The sequence below is a fragment of the Scyliorhinus canicula genome, chromosome 13 (genome assembly GCF_902713615.1).
Source record: "Scyliorhinus canicula chromosome 13, sScyCan1.1, whole genome shotgun sequence".
NCBI lineage: Eukaryota > Metazoa > Chordata > Chondrichthyes > Carcharhiniformes > Scyliorhinidae > Scyliorhinus > Scyliorhinus canicula.
The window spans coordinates 135,675,898-135,696,367 of NC_052158.1; the positions used below are offsets into that span (position 1 = coordinate 135,675,898).

Consider the following 20,470-nt stretch of genomic DNA (forward strand, 5'->3'; position numbering starts at 1 on the left):
AGAGAATCCAGCACAGTGAATCTCCTCTGCACACTCTCCAGTGTCAGTACATCCTTTCTCAAATAAGGGGACCAAAACTGTACATAGTTCCCCAGGTGTGGCCTCACCAGCACCCTATACAGCTGCAACATAACCTCCCTGTTTTTAAACTCCATGCCTCTAGCAATGAAGGACAAACCTCCATTTGTCTTCTGAATGACCTGCTGCACCTGCAAATTAACGTTTTGCGATTCATGCACAAGGACACCCAGGTCCCTGAAGGTGCAGCAGATCCTCAATTCTCTGCCGCAGGCCAACATCACTGTCGGTCACTGCTCTCTCCTCAGGTAGCCCCACCAACCTCTACGGCCCTTTCCTGCTGGAGGTGTGGACTCGGATCGCTGGGGTTCCCACCCCCTGCCTTCTCCTTTACTTCCTATTATGGGCTATCTTCACCTGAGGGAACATTGTGAGTCACACACATGATGGGTCAGGGGATGACATGTATGGGCACCATGTGAATGAAATGAAAATCGATTATTGTCGCAAGTAGGTTACAAGTGAAGTTACTGTGAAAAGCCCCAAATCACCACATTCCAGCGCCTGTTTAGGTTGGTACGGGAATTGAACCGTGCTGCTGACCTGCCTTGGTCTGCTTTAAAAGCCAGCTATTTAGCCCTGTGCTAAACCAGCCCCTAAATATGTCTAGATATTAAGGGGTTGTGATGGTGAGTGCCAGGGGGTTCTGAGGAATAAGCTAGGAGGTCGGATGTTGAAAGGATTCCCAATCTCGAAAGATGTCACGATCTGATCCCACTCACAATGGGCGAGACCCAGTCTCGCATGGCTAAGTGAATTTAAGAACGATCGAATGGCCACCTGGCATCTCCCGGCCTTGCTCCGGAGACCCCAGCCGGGCACCATTCAAACTGGGACCAGGTGCAACAGCACTTGTTGGGGGGGGGCTCCAGGTGATTGGAGGACCCTGGGTGGTCGGCGACCAGGCAGGGTTGACCCTGGGGGGGGGGGGGGGGGGGGGGGGATTCGGGTGAGGAGAGGAGCTGTGAGTTTCAGGGGACCAAAGGAAGGAAGGAGGGAGGGGATGGAAGACAGAGGAATGACTGGGCGGCAGGTAGGGTTCAGAGGAACAAGCGAGGGAAGGGCTGGAATGTGGAGGAATGATTGAGAATGGAGGAACTGGAGCCCAACATGGAAATGGTGGACGCAGACTCACGAGGGGGGTGAGTGGAGGACAGGATTGTATGAGAAAGAGGAAGACAAGGGATACACACTGACTTATTATTGCGTGGGGGTGTGGGGGCGGGTGTGTGTGGGGGGGTGGTTTGAAGGAACAGGGAAGGTAAGTATCTTCAATCATTTCGTCCTGAGACTGAGACCATATTGGCGGGGTTAGAGATATTGGGGTTAGAGACCATATTGGCGGGGTTAGGCAGTCCTGGGCTTTGTGGACCATATTGTCAAGGAGAGAGTTTAATAGCAGTCCTGGGGCTGTGCATGCACATTGTGATCCTGTTCCAGGGAGGAGGAAGATCTGTCTGTGTAGTGGGGGGGAGCGTGGGTCATGCACAGAATGGTGTACAGGGCAGGGTCAGTATCCCGCTCATAAAATTCCCACCAATGGCAAGAGAAAATTCTGCCTATTTTCTTCCAGAGGCGGAGGGTGCTTGTTGACAGGAGGGGGGTGATCGATGAACTTGGTGTGACAGCAGCAGTCCACATTATTTGTTATATACTGTGGAACAGTTCTGCAACTTTTGGGCCCACAAAAATAAAATGTTGCTTTCTCAGACTCTTCCTGTAGGCCACCAGGTTCTTCACAGAATTTTACAATGTCGAATATTATTTATACTCTAACATATTTCCACTTGCCCCGTCAACATATCCTACTCCATTCTCCCTCAATATTTATTCAACTTTCCTTTCTCCTGAATCCCTTGTTGGACCTATTAGACACTTGCTTATATTTGTGTCTCCTTAGTTTTGGACTTCCTCATAAGTGGGAAAGAATTCTCAATGTTTTGTTGAAAGGCGAGCCCATTGGGCAATCTCTATCCAACAGGATGTTAAAATTACGTTACGGTATTATGTAAAACCTTAATCTGCAATAATTCATGAGGCAGCGACCTGATTTAGACAGCTGCCTGATGACTCAGCAGAAGGCCCCAGGAAATGTGGTGGAGTGGGTAGTTTCACCAATTCTATTTCCAATTGTTGCTGCTCCATTTCTGCCAGATGGAGGGAGTTACTCTTGCGTAACTTGTTTTTGGTTTAAATCCTGAGGGGATTTGGCAACGCTGCAATAAAGACCATGGGGGGGATTCTCCCGTCCTCCAGCCGCATTTTCCAGCGCAGCGTGCCCCCATCAGCGGGATTCCCCATTCCCGTAGCCGGCCAATGAAGTTTCCCATTGTGGCCACACCCACGATGTTGGGAAATCTGCAGGGCGTGAGTGCACTGTTTTCAAATCGGAGGATCCTGCCGACGGAGAATCCCACTGCTCACCTTTAACATACTTCTCAAAGATTAGTAGGACATAGCTTCAAACCTGTAAGTCCTCACATGCTCACAACCCACAACCAACCACTATTCCAAAAGGTCAGTGGGAGAATTCATTTTCAAGACCATGCCTACCTATCTCCTTGAGGCTGATTTTACAATGATATTGGGAGAGGATTGCTATTGCCACTGTAATGATGCCCAGTAACAGACTTCATTTGTGAACACAAAAAGGATTTATTAATAAGAAAACAGCAGCTTCATGACTACACCTGACTCCCTACATGTCTCTTGCCTAAGAAGGGACTCCACCCACTGGGGTGATCACCCATTCTGAGTCCTATTTTGTCCCCCAAGCCAGGCGATCTTTACTCTGCTGTGTTGCCCTTAAAGGGACAATCACCACGTACCTCCCCCTTTAACTTCTTTATGAAATATTCAAACACTAATGTACTTGGTCCTAACCTTTAACTAAACATGATGGGTGGGATTCTCCGACCCTCCGCCGGGTCGGAGAATCACCGGGGGTCGGCGTGAATCCCGCCCTCGCCGGATGCTGAATTCTCCAGCCCTCCAAAAGTCGGTGAGGCGTGAGTTGAGCCGCCTGCCCCGGAGAATGGCGGGGACCGGCGCGACTCAATGGGCCCCGGGGCTGCCCAAAGTCTCCGGCCCGTGATGGGCCGAAGTCCCGCTGGTGTTTTGCCGGTCCCGCCGGCGTGGATCAGACTAGGTCTCTTACTGGCGGGAGCTGGCGGCGCAGGCGGGCTCCGGGGTCCTGGGTGATCTGGCCCCGGGGGGGTGCCCACACGGTGGCCAGCCCGCGATCGGGGCCCACCGGTCGGCGGGTAAGCCTGTGCCATGGGGGCACTCTTTTACTACGCGTCGGCCGTGTCAGCCTCCGCAATGGCCGACGCGTAGGTGACCCCCACCCTGCGCATGCGCGGGGATGATGTTAGCAGCCCATGAACTGCCCACGCATGCGCAGACTCTCGCCGGCCGGCGGAGTCCGTTCGGCCCCAGCTGGCGTGGCGCCAAAGGCCTTCCACGCCAGCCGGCAGGGCGCAAACCACTCCGGCGCCAGCCTAGCCCCTGAAGGTGCGGAGGATTCCGCACCTTTGGGGCGGGCCGACGCCGGAATGGTTCACGCCACTCCGTCCCAAGGGACCCCCTGACCCGCCAGGTACGGGAGAATCCCGCCCTATATACATGAATTGGACAAATATAAATTAAGTCTTTGAGGGGTTTTACTGTTTCTTGTCGAGTAATTCTGTAGTCTTAGAAGTTTCCACTGAATCGACATTAACAGGGGGCCGGTTTAGCTCAGTTGGCTGGACAGCTAGTTTGTGATGCGGAGCAAGGCCAACAGCACAAGTTCAATTCCCGTAATGGCTGAGGTTATTCATAAAGGCGCCGCCTTCTCAACCTTGCCCCTGAGTTGTGGTGAACCACCAGTCTGCTCTCTCCCTCAAAGGGGAAAACAGCCTGTGGTCATCTGGTACTATGATGACTTTACTCATAACAGCTAACCCTTCTGGCACAGGCAGTTCATTGCTACTTCCTTGCATGGACATATCAATTATGTCTATAACAGGTCGATCAGGTACTTTGGTGCTTACGGGTTCAAAAGTATCTCTTGATGGCAACATTGACTGCTGGAGCATCTCTCTACTCCTCAAGTGTTTACAAATGATCCATTCCTCCACGTTCACTTGGTATGGCAAGAACAATAATTCCAAGGATCTTTCACACACTTCATTTGTGGATGCAAAAAGGATTTATTAACAAATAAACAGCAGCTTCATAGCTGCACCTAGCTCCTTATATGTCACCTACCTTAGAGGGAACTCTGCCCCTGGGGTGATTACCCAAATCAAGTCCCATTTGGTCCCCCAAGCCAAGTGACCCTTACTCTGATGTATTGTCCTTAAAGGGACAATTGCCACAGCTACCCTAAGGAGCAAGAAAAATGAGGCAATAACGTCACTAATAATTTCTCTAATCCCAAATTGAACACCTGTTCTTTTTATTTAAAATTAGGACCAAAGGGCTATCGAGGTCCTCAAGGAAAGCACGGAGATCCTGGAGTCCCTGGACCTTCAAGAACAGATATCCAAGGTTTTATCTTTACTCGACATAGTCAAACTATAGAGATACCTCCATGCCCAGACAACACTAAACAACTGTACGTTGGTTACTCTCTCCTCCATGTGCAAGGAAACAAACGTGCATATGGACAAGATTTAGGTATGTCAATTCAGTCCTGAACAAATTTATGTTACATTTTTAAAGGTGCTTAGAAGAAGAGTGTTGCATATCAGTTTAAATGTAAATTCAAGGCCCCAAGGAAAATAACACCTGTTGTCACATCCAAGTGAAAGCATGAGAGAGAAAGAAAGTATTTGTGTTGCTGTGAAATATTTGTATTTGCGTATAATGCCGATATTTATTTCTCCTATATAATCAGGGGAGAGACAAATCCCTCGGGCGGAATTCTCCGCTCCCCACGCGGCCTGGGAGAATCGCGGGAGGGCCCCCCGACATTTTTTATGCCCCCCTGGCGCCCCCTGCGATTCTCTCCCCCCCCCCCCCCCCCCCCCCGGCTCGGAAGAATCGCCGCTCTGCGCTTTTCACGGCAATTCTCCGACCCGGATGGCCTGCCGTTCACGACCGTTTCACGATGGCGGCAAACACACCTGGTTGCTGCCGTCGTGAAACGTGCGCCAGATGCCCGTTTGGGGCTTCTAGGCGGCCGATCTGGGCAAGAGCACCACGACTGTGCTTGGGAGGGGACAGGTCTGAGATCGGTGCCCAGCGATTGTCGGGCCGGCGTCCAAATCGGACGCACTATTTCGCCTCCGCCGCCCCGCAAGATCAAGTCGCCACGTCTTACGGGGCGGCTGAGGGTAAAGACGGCCACCGCGCATGCACGGGTTTGTGCCGTCAGCGTCATGACGTCAGCCGTGCATGCGCGCTTTCGTGCCGGCCAACCAGCGCATGCACGGCTGACGTCATTAGGCACGCGAGCCGTGTCATTCTTGGCGCGACACCCCCGCGGCCGAGAGTTATGGAGCGCCGCTCCTAGCCCCGCCGGGAGGGGAGAATAGGGGGCGAGGAGCGGCCTCCGAGGCCGTCGTGAAACTCGGCCGAGTTCACGATGGCCCTCACGAATTTTCCCGGGAGCGGAGAATTCCGCCCCTCAACTTTGAGATCAAGGCTGCGATTCTGTCAACGGCATACCATTCCCAATGTCGGAATCAGAACCGTGCACCTCTTATGCTGTCTCACCTTTTCCCATTTCCCACGCGATTACAATTAAAATTCTAATTGCTGGTGGCAAACATGAAAAACACATGTGAGTCAGCGATGGGGGTAGCTTTTCTCCGATGAAACCCATTGTATGGGTGGGAAAAGAGCCTTCTGGTCGCACAGGGAGCCTTTGATCACCGCCACAAATTTCCAGACCAACTGCACCGCCGTTAAGAAAAGACTCGGGAACTTTAAGGCGACACGGGAGTTCTTCAAAATTAATTTCACTTGTAATTATTCCACAGTATATTTGTTTCATTTTATTCATGTGTGCATCATTGTTCTTTGTTGAGACCAGCTTCGTCAGAGAGCTAAATGTACTTTCACACTTCATGGTTGGAATACAATAATAGTTACATGGGGGTTAGGGACATTTCCCTCCTTTATTGCGGAAGAAACAATGTATTTTTTGCATTCACCCTTTACTGAATGTTCATGTTAGCATCCAGTGTTATATTCACCACAGTGTGGGCATGGTCAAACTTACAGGCTCAGCTGGCCCTTACTTCCATGCATTTTAAAGGAGATCACTCTCAGCAGGGATAATTGAAATGTTGTAGGTGAACTCAAAAGCTCACTGAGGACTCTGACAGCCTTGAGATGTATCCACATTTGGACAGTACTGATATTGCCCGTGAGGCCTTTCATTTTCTTACCTTTTACCTCTTTACCAATTTCTCACCACCCCTGACCCCACCACCCTCTGTCCTCCCCTGATTCCCTCTTCCACTCCTTCATGTCCACAACCTCATTCCACAACTCCCCTCACCACTGATTCACCCTGGTCAGTCCAAGTCCCATGCAAGCTGCCACTCTCCTGCTCCCCTCCTTTGTACCGTAGGGTTCAACAAGGAAAACTGCTGATCCTACACACAACTGCTCAAAGCCCACTGGTGCACGCTACCTTTAAATGACTGTGAATCGGTTGCCACAAGATTTTCATGCACCACTGACTTTATCCTGAAGGAAGGATGCGATTTTTAAAAAGGTTTTACACCAATGAGCATTCAGGACATGCAAATGTATTGCAAGTAAAAACCTGCCACAGGTCAGCATGATGCTTGACGCACTGAAAATACACCGTTGATTTCATCACTGCAACTCGCCATTGGGAAATTGAAATTTTCGATCCCCGCTAATTAAGTCACCTCGTTTCCCACTCTTGTTAGTCCGTAAAATCGCCCCAAGACATGGACTTTGGATTTCAATGTAGCATCTGCCAGCAGTGCCACAATCCCATGTGGTATTTGGGAACAGTGCTTAACTGGTATGGGACACAGTACAACATGTATGAATTCAGTCCAACTGAACTATACATTTTTCAATCTACATTCTATTTAATGTCGTTTTCAGGAGCTGCTGGAAGTTGCTTGCCAAGATTCAGTGTCATGCCATTTTTGTTCTGTGATGTTAACAATGTCTGTAGCTATGCATCAAGAAATGACTATTCTTATTGGCTGTCGACTTCAAGACAAATGCCTATGGATATGGCTCCAATCAGTGGACAAGAACTGAAGCCATTTATAAGCAGGTAGTGTTTTCAATAAACAGTCCGTGTAACTTCTCCAGTAATTGAAAGATTTATATACAGCACAGGATTAACGAGTCACCCAGTGAATTGTTGATGGATTATGGATCAGTAAGGTCCCGCATTCAATCATTGCACTCCCTGAGTTAGCAGATCAAAGCATCAATGTGATTAGTCGTGTCCTGCAAGGATCTGTGTTTGGGCCTAGAGAAAGTCAAGTTCGCCTTGTGAGGTTTGCTACTATGGTTCGCCCGAAGGTGGCAGCCATTTATTGACTTAAGAGTAAGCGTCAGTCGGGGGGGGGGGGGGGGGGGGGGGGGGGGGGGGGGCAGCAAGGGTAGAGTAAAGTACAGTAGGGGGATATTGAGGCAGGTCCGTGCATGAACAGAGCCGTGGTTTGCACTATGTTTAATTTGTGTCTTGACTTCTTTTTTTTGTACTGTACAATGTCACTTTTTCTATATGCCTAAAATATCTCAATAAAATTGTTTGTTAAAAAAATAAATAAATAAAAGTCTCCCATATAAGACAAATATGAGGTGAACATTTTCTCTCTCAGAGGGACACTAGCCCATGGAATTCTCTTTCCCAGAGAACAATGGAGACTGGGTCATGGAATATTTGTAAGGCTGACTTATCATTGTCAAGGGAGCCAAATGTTATCGGGGGTAGACAGGAAAGTAGAAAGGAAGCCACAATCCGATCAGCCATGATCTTATCCAATGGTGTAAGGCTGACTTATCATTGTCAAGGGAGCCAAATGTTATCAGGGGTAGACTGGAAAGTAGAAAGGAAGCCACAATCCGATCAGCCATGATCTTATCCAATGGTGGAGCAGGCTTGAAGGGGCCAAATGGCCTACTCCTGATTTGTCTGTTCCTATAAGCAGTTTTGGATGCCACACCCTAGAATGGATATATTGACCTTGCAGGGATTGCAAGATAAGTTTATTAGAAGGCTACCTGTTCTCAAAGGGTTAGATTTTGAGGTGAGTTTACACCATTTAGGCTTGTATTCCATGGGATTTAGAAGGTAAAGGAGTGATTAGATCGAAGTTTTCATGATATTAAGGAGGGCAGATAGGATAGATACAGACAAATTATTTCTGTTGATTTTGTCAGACAAGGGTCATAGCCTAAAAATTAAATACAGACCTTTCAAGATTGAAATTAAGAAACACTTGTATACATTAAGGTTGGTAAAAGTTTGGAACTCTCTTCCAGAAATGGCAATCATTGCTCGATCAATTGTAAGTTTTAAATCTGAGGTACATAGATTTTTGTTATTCAGAAGTATTAAAGGACATGGAGCCTTTGGAGTTAGGTTACAGAAGAACCATAATTTATTTGGAATGGACAGGTCAAGGTGCTAAATGGTCCACTCCAGTTTCTTTGTTCCTAGGGCAACATTAGGGTTTGACTTGGGGAGGAGAAATTTGTCAATTTTCTTCTCCTGATCACTACGCAGTGACTCTTACTGGAGATTCACATGTCCAAATATGGAAAGAAGGATTAGACTCATTTCCATTTCGCAATGCCATTCACCTTGGCACCCACAAAATTAAACATTCACAAAAAGGGGACGTTTATTAGCTGAAGAAAAGGTAATTGTGGCCAGGTTTAATATATTTGAGCTTTGTTATGGCACAGTCCACTGATAACTTTGGCATTTTGCACACCAAAAAACTGAACTGCCATTAATTTCAATTGTGATATAAACACAAGAATTCAGTGCGAAATAAAGTACATTAGTCTGACAATACGAGTGAAATTACTTTGAATTAGGAGTAGGTCACATTATGCTAACAGTAAATGTGTCTTGTTGTCTAGATGTACCGTTTGTGAAAGTCGTGCAATGGTCCTTACTGTGCATAGTCAAACTGTTCAGATTCCACCATGCCCCAGGGGCTGGAGATCCTTGTGGATTGGCTATTCCTTTGTAATGGTATGTACATCAAGAACAACAGCTTGTACTTATACAGAACCTTTAGTCGTAAAAGGCAGTTCACAGGGAAAGTTTTAAGATAGAAATCTGACACCGAGTCACATTGGTAGATAATAGGGCAACTCACAGCATAATAGAATTGTTACAGTGCGGAAGGAGGCCGTTTGGCCCATCGTATCTGCATCAGCTCCCCAAACGAGCATCATGACTTAGTGCCATTCCCCTGCCTTTTCCCCGTATCCCTGCACATTGTTTGTATTCAAGTAATCATTGGGCCTGGAGTTACATCTAGACCAGCTAAGGACGACAGATTTCTTTCCCTAAAGCGCATTAGTGAACCAGATGGGTTTTTATGACAATCGACAATGGTTTCACGGTCATGTATTTATATTGAATTCTAATCCCACCATCTGTTGTGGTGGCATTCAAATCCAGGTCCCAGAACATTACCATGGGTCTCTGGATTACTAGTCCAGTGACAATATCACTACGCTACTGTATCCCATCATTGGGATTTTCCCAACCCTTCCATTTCTTTTCCTGTAGAATTTTTGCTCCTTTTTTAAAAGTATTTCTCCATGCTACTTGCCTGTGACTTGTTACATCACAATTGTCACAGGAAGTCAAATAGAATAATGTGGCAGATCCTGTGCATGTCAATTTTGTACTTCCTTTTTTATCCTTTGCCTGAAATATTTCAATATTTTAAGGAAGCATGGTGGCACAGTAGTTAACACTGTTGCATCACAGCGCCAGGAATCCAGGTTCAATTCCAGCCTTGATAACTGTGTGGAGTTTGCATTTTCTCCCCATGGGTTTCCTCCGGGTGCTCCAGTTTCTTCCCAAAGTCCAAAGATGTGCAGGTTAGGTGGGTTGGCTATGCTAAATTTCCCCTTAGTGGGCAAGGATGTGAATGTTAGGTGGGGTTACAGGGATAGGGCAGGGGAGTGGGCCCAGGTGGGGTGCTCTTTCAGAGGGTCGTACAGATTCAATGGGCCGAATGGCCTGCTCTGCAGAAATTCTAATTCTAAATTCTATGGTTCTGTCTCACTGGACTATACATCTTCTGTGGTCAGTAGAGATGGGGTGGTTGGAGGTAGCTAACGTTCTTCTCTCAAAATTGCCACATTGATGATGGCCAAGGGGTGATGCAGGACAGCAGCTTAGCAATGACTCTCTCTTCCATTTTCCAGTTTACTGATCTGTTTCTGCTACGGATTCCTATTTTGAAACTATTCTCTCTGATCTGTACTTCTGTAATTTTTTAAAAAGTTAATGGTAATTTTCTCCCCTTCATCTCCAGCACAGAAGCTCAGGTGCAGAGGGATCAGGCCAAGCATTGGCTTCACCCGGTTCATGTTTAGAAGAATTTCGTGTTGTGCCCTTCATTGAATGTCATGGGAGGGGAACATGCAACTATTATACAAATGCCTACAGCTTTTGGCTGGTGACATTGGATCCCTCACAGATGTTCAGGTATAAAAATATTAGCTCAGAAAGGTATGGGGTGGTTGCGATGTGTGAAATGTAATTTATTCTCTACTCCTTGCATCATGCTGACCTGTGATTAGAGATTCTTCATGGACCAGATTATTATATGCACAAGTGCTAATATGTAAGTTGGTTGACGCCTAGTGAAAGACTATAGATTCATTTATTTCAGCCTAATGTTCTTTCTTTGTTTCAAGTTGGGGGTATTGTAATATGTTCTGGTACACGAACAGAAATTTATGCTGAACAGTGTTGAAGAATCATTCGTAACGGAATTCATCACAATCAGTAAGGATAAACAACATCTCCTCCACGATAGTTCTCAATGCTGGGGGTCCACAAGATTGCGTACCTAGCCCTCTACTATACTCCCCATGTACACATGACTGTGTGACAGAATTTGGTTCTAACTCCGTCTACAAGTTTGCTGATGACCCAACCGTAGTGGGTCTGATCTCGAACAGCGATCAGTCAGAGTACAGGAGGGAGATAGGGAACCTAGTGGCATGGTGTAATGAAAACAATCTCTCCCTCAACGTCAGCAAAACAAAGGAGCTGGTCATTGACTTCAGGAAGCAAAGTATCGTACAGACCCCTGTCAGCATCAATGATGCCGAGATGGAGATGGTTGAGAGTTTCAAATTCCTAGGTGTGCACATCACCAACAATCTGTCCTGGTCCACCCACGTTGATGCTATGACCAAGAAAGCACAACAACGCCTATACGTCCTCAGGAAACTAAGGAAATTCAGCATGTATTGCTCATGTATGTGCTTTGTTTGGCCACCTTGTTCCACACTGTAACCAATCACTGTTTGTCAATGTACTATTTGTCGATGTTCTCTGTTTATTATTCTTTTTGTCCACTATGTACATACTGTGTACATTCCCTCGGCCACATAAAAAATACTTTTCACTGTACTTCGGTACATGTGACAATAAATCAAATCAAAATCAATCAAATGTTCACATTGACCCTTACCAATTTTTACAGATGCACCATAGAAAGCATCCTATCTGGCTGCATCACAGCCTGGTATGACAATTGCTCGGCCCAAGACCGTAAGAAACTACAGAGAGTCGTGAGCATGGTCCAGTCCATCACGCAAAACCGCCTCCCATCCATTGACACCTCCCGCTGTACGCAGAACAATACTTTTCACTGTACCTTGGTACATGTGACAATAAATCAAATCAAATCATCTTGAGCAGTAATGCAAAATAATTTACTGCAAAATGTCAACACATTTTACACCTCATCCAATGTTGGAAAAGAAACTTGGAGGTATGTAGACCAGACTGCCATTTCGCTATCAACTTTCTTTTAATTCTATTTGTTCATGGGATGTAGCATCACTGGCAAAGAAAGCATTGATTGCCTATTGCTAACTGGCCTTAAGAAGGTAGTGAGGAAATGCCTCCTTGTGATACTGTGGTCCATGTGGAGTAGGCACAGGGAAGTTCCAGGATTTTGACCCAGCAACAGTGAAGAAATGGCAATATAGTTCCAAGTCGAGCTGCTGTATGTTTAAAGTGAAGCTTGCATGTGTTGGTGTTCCCATGTGCCTGCTGCCTTTGTCCTTATATATGGTAGAGATTATTGGCATTTTGTGGATGGTGCACATGGTAACCTCAGTACACCAGTGATGGAGAAGTCATTCAAGGCAGTTCATGGGTGCTGATCAAGTTGCTGCTTTGTCCTAGATGGTATCAAGCTTCCTGCGTGTTGTTGGAGGTGCACTCATCCAGGCAAAGGGGGAATATTCCATCACAATCCTGACTTATGCCTTGTACATGGTGGACAGGCTTTGGGGAGTCAGAATTGGAGTCACTCGCCAAAATGTACTCAGCTTTTATAGCCATTGATGTTACAGGTCCAATTCAGCTTTTGGTCTGCGGTAACCCCTAGGGTGTTGATAATGGATTCAATAATGGTAATACCCTTGAAGGTCAAGGTGAGATGGTCAGATTTATTTTGTTGGAGATGGTCATTGTCTGGCACTTCTGTGGCATGAATGTGACTTGCCACTTATCAGCCCAAGCTCAAATATTTTCCAGGTTTTGCGGCAAACTGGCATGGGACTGTCGCTATTAGCTTAGTACAGTGTTTATCAAACTTATCTTCCCGGCACCCACATTTGCCAACTGGCCAAGCTTCGGGACTCATGCTGGCTGACCTTCACGACACATGGCATGCTCGCTTGCCTTTAATGCGAAAGCGGAGCCTGCTTGGTCCTCACGATCTCACTCCAATCAGGTTCACATGAGGAGAGGTCAATATACATGAATTCATCCAGTTCCTTTGTGCCATCTTCATCTTTGTGAAAACGGAAAATACAACCTCGCACATATTGGTCATCGTGAAGGGCAATAGCAACAAAATGTTTGTTTTACTCAGCACTGGATACTCCTGGGAGATGCTACTCCAGGATGGTGACAGCCTCATGGACTTTTGCCATGTTTTTAATGTAATAGCACACGTACAGCAGCGTAGTCTTTTCATTAGGAGTCAAGTTAATAACTGACTCTGGGGTCTCAACTTTAAAAGTAATGTTTCACCTGCCACTTCTCTTTAAAATCTGAAACTACTCCTCTCATTTGCCAGTACTTCCCTGCATATAACACACATGTGATTTTCTCCCTTATTTGCATTGGCACAATTGACAAAATCATACCTCAAGAACTCATCTTTAAGCTGCTTTGTTCCCGAGTTAAATTTCTTCTTTGTAGGCTGTTAACCAGAGGCCTTGGAGCTCTGCACAGAGTTAACACTATCACTGCTCTGTCCTGCCCTGGACTCTCCTGGGCAGATTCAGTTGTGAGATCCTGGCCAGTAAGTACACTGCCTATTTGTATTTCTGGAGGTCCTTACTTGTAAGAAAATGATTAATCTTCACAGTCCTCTTGCCTTGCTTGCCAGCAATTAGAAAGTGGAAGATGCTCTCCTCCGTGATTTGGCACCAAAAGCGCCTACATACAGGATGATTGACATCAAGTGGATGAGCAGTGCATGTGACCTGCTCACTTCTGGCCAGAAGACTGCACACAGCCTCATTTCATTCTTATCTATAAGGTGATCGCGGTCACCATTATCAATAAAAATGCTGGTAGCAGCCATTGGCCGCTTCTGTCAACGGGAACACTGCAGGAGAAACTCCATGACCGATCGCTCCACGACGCTCCTGACACCTGTCAGCAACCCACCCGCAGGTCACGACCCGCACTTTGAAAAACCATGGCTTAGGAGTCACAAATGATATTGCACAATGTGCAATCATCAATGGACTTCCCAATTTTGACCTTATGGTGGAGGCAAGTTCATTGATGCGGCAGCTGAAGATGGTTCTGTGCTACTGCTGAAAACAAAAGGAACCCTGTTACTTTTAGTGGCTTACTTTGGGTATAATTTACAGTTCAAAATATGTAAAGAAAAGCTGAGCTTTTTCTGCAGTGATTCCCAAACATTTCCATGGAAAGACTTCTTGAAAATATTGAAACACTTGGTGACTAAATGGAAGTATTGATACTCATCCAGGGACTTCCTGTGCTAACCTCGAATAGTGCACAACATACAGTCCTATCACTCCAGAAAAAGAAATAACTTGTGTGCAACAGAAACAATTATCTACTAAGTAAATGAAAATATTACAGAATTCTGATGGCACTGCTTATGAATGTTTGACCAGAAAATCTGTTCACTTGGGGATCTTTTAGTTTGAAACCCTGCATTTTGGTATAAAGAGATAAGAAATATTTTTACAAGAAAAAAAAACACAACATGGCTGAAATTCAACTTCAGGAAAGACGTAAATCATTCGGTATTAAGCAGGTGAAGGATGAAGGGGAAGTATGGGGAGCAGAGACAGATGAATGATGGAAAGTGGTGGGCAGAGTGTTCATGGTGGATGTTGGAGGGGGGGAGAGGATGTCCAGGGAAGAGGGGGTGAGCAGGAGAATGCAAGGATGCAGCAACATGGGATGGATGGAAGGGGCTTTGTTGTTGAGTTGGGGGATCCTGTGGCTAGCTGGAAGAGGGGGTTTTACAAGAACAGGTGATTGGAGAGAGAGTCCTGGAGGGCAAAGTCAGTTCTGTCGATGGTGGGGTCCTGTGGGTTTCTGAGATTTCCCGAACAATCACAGCGAGTGGGGGAGTAGGATGTGGGAGGGTGAAGTCGAATAGGTTAAGATTTCAATGTGGTGGGGGGGTGACATAGATGCAGACTACATTGGTGGTTCTGTAACAGGAGGCACGGTGGCATAGTGGTTAGCACTGTTGCCTCACAGCTCCAGGGTCCCAAGTTCAACTCCGGCCTCGGGTGACTGTGTGGAGTTTGCACCTTCTCCCCGTGTCTGCGTGGGTTTCCACTGGGTGCTCCGGTTTCCTCCCACAGACCAAATATGTGCAGATTAGATGGATTGGCCACACTAAATTGCCCCTTTGTGTCCAAAAGGTTAGGTCGGGATAGGGTGGAAGCCTGGTCTTAAGTAGGGTGCTCTTTCCAAGGCCGAAAGGCCTCCACCTGCACTGTAAATTCTGTGAGGAGGATTCAAGATCAGCATGGGCATGCGGATGGTAACGGGTGTCAGCTCTGAGGGAGGGACGACATGTGGAGGTGGATGATAATAGAGCCCAGAGTAATGTCCAGGAATGGTGATATTGTGAATGGTGGGAGAATGTTAATACGTGACAGGGAGAGGTTAGGGGGTATTGGAGAGTGTTTGAAAGATGGCATGCACCATTTTTAAAATCTGACCTGGCGAACGAAATTAGTCAGTAAGTGTAATCCCTCAAAGTGGGAGGAGGGTCTTTTCGAGTGGGTGGAGTTCAAGACCACCACGTTTGGCCAACTAAAGGGATATCCTAATAATCATGAGGCAACTGGTTGTCACCATGCAACCATGAGTGGTGTCGCGCCATATCTAGACAGAGGCCAGGCACAGAGCTTAGCACCGGCTTGCTGGCTTTTACATGGAGGAAAACATGTAAAGAATGTGTTCACTAAATTTATTACTTCAATGTGTACACAGATCGATTGAGGCCTGGATAATGCTGATCCCAGCCAGCCCAGCCTTTGTACTGTGTCTCAGTCAGATGAGGAGGAAGGCTGATCACAGGTTGGCACAGGGCCTGAAAAGCAAGCAGCAGCGAGACCTCAAGTAGGTCAGGATGCTGCTGAACAGGGCCCACTGCAATAGTGAGCATTGGCCCAACCACGGGTGTATTGCAGGCGGTGCAGTTATCTACAGATGAAAGGCAATGCTGGAGGCACCTTAGAATATACCAGAAAGTGGTTGCTCACATCTGCCAGTTTCTCCACGATGACCTGTGGCTGCAAGGATTGGGAGGGAATCCTATGCCGGTGGCCATCTCACTGTCACCTTAAACTTCTTTGCCAGTGATTCCTTCCAGTGGGGACCTCTGCAGCATCCCCCAGTCAGCGACACATAAGTGTGTACAGGAAGTGACAAATGCCCTGATCAGGAATGTGCACCAATTTGTCCAATTCTGCCTGGATCCCGAAAGCCAGGCTGCAAGAGATCTGGGAGTTGCAGCAGTCTCAAGTTTACTGCAAGTGACTGTACGCATGTGGCCTTGAGGGCCCCCTGGTAACAGGCAGCCACATTCATCAATAGAAAAGGATTCCATTCCGAATTTGCAGGTCACATGTGATCACAGGAGTCAAACCCTGCATGTTTGTGTTTGGTTCCCAGAGACGTTTCACAACACCTACTTTCTGATTCACCCCCAGGTGCCACTGGTTTTGAAGGGCTTTGGAGATTGCAGGGGGGAGGGGGGAGCGGAGAGAGTGGTTTATCCAAGAAGAAATGGCTAATGATGCTAGTTGATCATCTATAAAGTGCTACAGAGGGGAGTTACACCAATGTACATGCCTCCACCAGGTTTGTGGTCCATCTGATTATAGGCATCCCGAATCTGAGGTTCAGATGTTTGCACATCTCAGACAGGGCTATCCAATAACGTGGAGTGTGTTCCAAAACATCGCTGTCTTCTGTGCCCTGCACATCTATCATTACAAGGGGAGTGAGGAGTGGGGGGGTGGGGGGGGGGGGGGGGGTGCGGATCTCTTCAGCTTAGAGAGACATAGAGAACTAAGATGTCTCCTCCAAAAATGAGGACAGTGAAGGGGATTGAGCTGATGAGAGCCAAGATGTTGCCATGCCATATGCATAGGCCATGCAGGGTTATGATGTGGCAGACAGGCCTTCCTGCCAGTCGGCGCATGGCCTCTGTGGCATTTCTGCCTGATGTATGCGGTTCTGCATCTCCAACAGGTCTTAAAGGCTTATCATTTGCAAGGGCCTTGTCTCCAGCAATCGTCCCAAGTATAAGATGCCTCATTGTCCCTGCCATCGTTAGTTGTGGAAAAATGTCAATGCTCACCCGATTGTGACCTTGAGCCTACCCTAGAACTTGGTTGACTGTATCTGTGATCACACTCCCGCTCTCCCTCGCGGGGAGAGTTCAGATGATCAAAATGAACGTACTGCCCAGGTTCCTCTTCCTGTTTAGATCCATTCCGATCTACATCCCCAAGGCCTTTTTCAAAGCGCTGGACAAACTCATCATGGCGTTCGTATGGGGGGGTAAAAATGCTAGGATCCCAAAGAAGGTCTTACAAAAAACAAAAACCAGGGGAGGGTTAGCCCTCCCGAATCTACAATTCTACCACTGGGCAGCAACAGCCGAGCGAGTAAGGGGATGGATCCAGGAGCCAGAAGCTGAGTGGGTGCGTGCGGAGGAGGCCTCCTGCATGGGAACCTCCCTCCGGGCCCTCGCCACGGCAGCACTCCCATCCCCACCCAAAAAACACTCCAGCAGCCCAGTGGTGACAGCCACCCTCCAATCCTGGAACCAACTGCGGCAGCAACTTGGCCTGACCAAAATGTCGAACAGGGCTCCCATCTGCAACAACCATAGGTTCAAACCAGCACTGACCGACGCCACCTTCAAAAGGTGGAGGCAGGACGGGGGGACACTGACAGTCAGGGACCTATACACGGACGACAGGATCGCAACACTGGACGAACTGACAGAGAAATTTCAGCTAGCTGGGGGGAACGAGCTACGGTACCTGCAGCTCAAAACTTCCTACGAAAGGAGACAAGGACGTACCCACAACCGCCACGACAGACACTACTGGAAGACCTACTGGACGCAAGTATCCTAGAGAAAGGGAACTGTAGTGACATGTATGACCGACTGGTAGATAGGGACGACACTGTACTGGACGCAACAAGGAGGAAATGGGAGGACGACCTGGGGATGGAGATCGGGTGGGGACTCTGGAGCGAAGCACTGCATAGGGTCAACTCCACCTCCACGTGCGCAAGGCTCAGCCTGACGCAACTAAAAGTGGTACATAGAGCCCACTTAACAAGAACCCGTATGAGTAGGTTCTTCCCGGAGGTGGAAGACAGATGTGAACGGTGCCAAAGAGGCCCGGCCAACCACGCCCACATGTTCTGGTCTTGCCCCAGACTCGTGGAGTACTGGACAGCCTTCTTCGAGGTAATGTCCAAAGTGGTGGGAGTGAGGGTGGAGCCATGCCCGATAGTGGCGGTCTTCGGGGTTTCAGAACAGCCAGATCTATTCCTGGGGAGGAGGGCGGATGCCCTTGCCTTTGCCTCCCTGATCGCCCGCCGTAGAATCCTGTTTGGCTGGCGGTCAGCAGCACCGCCCAGAGCTGCGGACTGGCTGTCCGACCTCTTGGAATCTCTCCAAATGGAGAAAATCAAATTTGCCATCCGAGGGTCGGACGACGGCTTCCACAGAACGTGGGAGCCATTCATGCAACTGTTCCGGGACCTATTTGTGGCCAATGTACAAGAGGAAGAATAGTCGGGGGAAGGTAGCGGGAGGGGGGGGGGGGGCTACAGGTTCGTTACGGGGGTTCGATGGCTAGCTAAGGCCCAAAACCAAACTAAATAACATGTTGAGGGGGGGGGGGGGGGGGGGGGGCGCAGTTACTACTACGAAGATGCTTACCTGTAAATATGTATGTTAATTTTGCGTGTTTGTTTTTTTTTTTCTTTCTCCTAACAATTTGTAATTTGTTCAATATAAAATATGAAAACTGAATAAAAACATTTATAAAGACTGTATCTGTGATGGTGGACGGTGCAGCTGAACTCGCTGACAGTGCAGCCTCTGAGGATTCGGAGGTATCCTCCTTAGAGATGAGTTTGGGGCTGGGTCTTTCTGGGTTTCTGACTTACCCTATTCTTGCTGGTATCTGGAATGGAGTAAATATTTAATGATTGACTAAGCAGGCACCTTATTTAAAGCAATGTGTTACTCTGTGGGTAAACTGAAGGCATCCCCACTGGCTTCCTGGGGAATGTCTATCTCTCCCCCAGCACAGGCATGGTCTTGCACCCCTCCAGCTAACTCGGCAGCCATCTCCTTGAAACAGCTGAGGACTCATGTCTAAAATTCCACCTCCAGTCTGGGAGCACTCAGGCTTGTTGAGAGCGTTCTTCTCTGGCTGAAAGCCAAAAGGATTGATTGTTATGCCAAATTTATATTCTAGAATGGAAGATCCCACCCCTCATTTCAGAGTCTTTATCCTACAAGTACTGTATATGGTGCTTTCCTTAAAAGGCTTGCAAACACTTGTCTCCATTAACCCAGAAAATTTAGGTTGAAGTCATGGTTCATCCATTTGCTAAATTAGTATAATTACTGTATGAATGAGCTGAGCCTAAAGAAATTCTTTATATTTGTGTTGCAGGAAACCCAGACCGCAAACACTAAAGGCAGGAGAATTGCGATCCATAATCAGCCGCTGTCAAGTCTGCACAAAATAAATGTGGATTCAAAAGAATATAATGGTGCTGTTCCTAACCATGTTCTGCAATGTATTATTACAGCAATGAAGATAATTGAACGTTATTATTTTATGGTGCTGATTGGGCACTAGTCATGCCACCTTGCTGATGTTGGTAACATTTACAAACACACTTACGCCAACAAAGTAATTGATAATAATGTGATGGTGCTGCTACGAAGCATGGCAAAGCCTCTGCCACTTTTCTTTTCCAAAGGTAAATATTGTAAGCATCTTTTAGTACAGATGGACTCCACTGATCTTCACATAATAAAACTGGCATAGGACTTTGATGGAACATCACACACTAATCATTGTCAGTCATCTGATGATTTCAGCGTATCCTTGACCTAATCTGTGAGCCTCCATGATAACCTTGAGCCACAAGTACATTGCACAGGGAGCATTTATTTAATAATGTGTGTTTATTATATGATCTGAACCCCATAAATTGAATGAGTATAGACATTGTTGAATAGAGAGTATTTCATGCCATGGTTACCTACATATTTTGGTAGTTTTTCAAGTTATACTAAGTGGTATCCACTGGAGCTAAACCCATTTAAAACGGAGATGAGCGTACCCTGACTGATTTCTCCTGGAGCCCTGAGCTACATCCAAGGCAAACATGACATCATACGACATTAGCCCACGGACAGCAAATGTTTATCAATGAAATAATTAGCAGAGCATTTTGAAATTAGTGAGTTGTTATTGGGAAGCGAGTAATGCTGATAATTTCGCGTTATTATAAGTACATACTCTGATTTCTTGGAACTGTTGTTTTATGCGGCATTTTTAAATTGTTGAACTACTTGTTGAAAATTTACAAATAAAACTGAGTTGATAAAATCAA

General features: G+C 46.9%; 1 protein-coding gene across 2 annotated transcripts in view; it reads left to right on the forward strand.

Moving 5' to 3' along the window:
* LOC119975940 (collagen alpha-5(IV) chain-like) overlaps positions 1 to 20,470 on the forward strand; it is a 255,363-nt gene extending 234,893 nt beyond the window's left edge. For both annotated transcript variants that reach the window (XM_038815905.1, XM_038815906.1), the window contains exons 48-52: positions 4,534 to 4,740; positions 7,156 to 7,333; positions 9,160 to 9,274; positions 10,578 to 10,750; positions 19,519 to 20,470. In XM_038815905.1, coding sequence (XP_038671833.1) covers positions 4,534 to 4,740; positions 7,156 to 7,333; positions 9,160 to 9,274; positions 10,578 to 10,750; positions 19,519 to 19,594 — 749 coding nt within the window. In that variant the 3' untranslated portion in view covers positions 19,595 to 20,470. The remainder of the gene's footprint in view (positions 1 to 4,533; positions 4,741 to 7,155; positions 7,334 to 9,159; positions 9,275 to 10,577; positions 10,751 to 19,518) is intronic.